We start from the raw sequence: 1,459 nt of genomic DNA on the forward strand, positions 1-1,459 counted from the left end.
TGTGTGTGTGTGTGTGTGTTTATATGCAGTGTGATTTTGCGTAGCCCCTCCCCCAGTCTACTATCTGCGCATGTCACAGAAAGCCGCTGACACGTAGTACACGTGCAGCACGCTGATTCTGAATTAATATACAGAGGATTGTTGTAGATATCTTCTGTTCATTGTTATGACTATTTATTTATGAATAAAGCGTGCAGTATTTCTTTTGACATTGAAATAGTAATATATGGAGTACAAAGAGTAAATTGACAAAGTTTGTGATTCCTTAGTAGTAATAAAATCTTATTTACAGTTTATATTATACACCTGCTTTACTTTTATTGTCTCGCTTCAGGCTCTGCTCTGTATGTCATTTGACATGATCATCATGTTAGTAAGTCAGTGGTGTTTTCGGATCAGAAAAATGAAAAAAATCAAAACCCTAAGAATGTTTTTAACAGCAGTTCAGTGTATGAATTGAATTTTATTGTGAAAAGAAGTGCGCCTACAATCTTCATTCATCGAAACCTCTAAGTGATCGTGATTGAGCCCATGTCTGCAGTGGCAGGCGCTGATGTCGGCAGACTCGGCACTGGTCGGATTTTACTTCGGCAATTTCCGTTTATGTTAACCACGCCCCTATTTCCCTTCGGGAGTTTCCGCTGACGTTAATCCCGCCCCTACAGTCCTCAGCGTTGTTTAGGGACATTAGGAAGATGGCGGCTGCCCCGGTCTACTGTGTCTGCCGGCAGCCCTATGATTTTAACCGGTTTATGATCGAATGCGACATTTGTAAAGACTGGTTCCACGGCAGGTATGGAAATTTTGGCCTCCTTAACAGATGTGGAACGGTTGGTATATACAGACCGCCTTGCCACGGGGGTATTTTGGGTGTACATCTGGGGTGTCATGTGAAAGTGTTGGTGACGCTCGATGGGGGTATTTAAATATGACGGTGCGAGATCACGCTCGACTTGAATGTGATTTGAGCGTTATTGATCGATTTCTGTCAAATGATTTTATGATAAATGTGTACTGGGAACTTTTAAGGCAAACTGTCTCCCACAATCTTACCCTCAGGATTAGATTATTCTGCTTTCCTTTGGAAGTGAGCTGCCAAAAGCCACATGGCTCATCTGTATGTGTGTTATGAAACTAGACATTTAAATCGTCTGTCTGTTTGAGCTTGACATGGTTTGCTGAACTTGGAGAAAACAGATGTTTCTCGCTTTATTTAACTCAGATTTACGCATTTTATGATTTATATGGCCATTGGCCAAACGTTTTAATATTTTGCTTTAAGGCTTACCTCAGCTGAGTGAGTTTTCTTACAAATATTTATCAATGTAGCCATAGTTTATTTAACTATGCTATTGAACTACAATAAAACTGTGATATATGTATATCTAGCCTATATGTGTGTATATATATATATATATATATATATATATATATGTGTGTGTGTGTGTGTGTGTGTGTG

The 1,459-nt window shown here is 39.4% G+C and overlaps 1 protein-coding gene across 1 annotated transcript in view; it reads left to right on the top strand.

Moving 5' to 3' along the window:
• Positions 1-687: 687 nt before the first annotated feature.
• The window catches only part of kdm7aa (lysine (K)-specific demethylase 7Aa), a 21,439-nt gene continuing 20,667 nt past the window's right edge, over positions 688-1,459 (top strand). The window contains 1 exon segment of the mRNA XM_016475792.1: positions 688-793. Coding sequence (XP_016331278.1) covers positions 696-793 — 98 coding nt within the window. The 5' untranslated portion in view covers positions 688-695.

Source organism: Sinocyclocheilus anshuiensis, unplaced genomic scaffold (assembly GCF_001515605.1).
Source record: "Sinocyclocheilus anshuiensis isolate Anshui unplaced genomic scaffold, SAMN03320099.WGS_v1.1 scaffold200, whole genome shotgun sequence".
In the NCBI taxonomy this organism is placed as follows: domain Eukaryota; kingdom Metazoa; phylum Chordata; class Actinopteri; order Cypriniformes; family Cyprinidae; genus Sinocyclocheilus; species Sinocyclocheilus anshuiensis.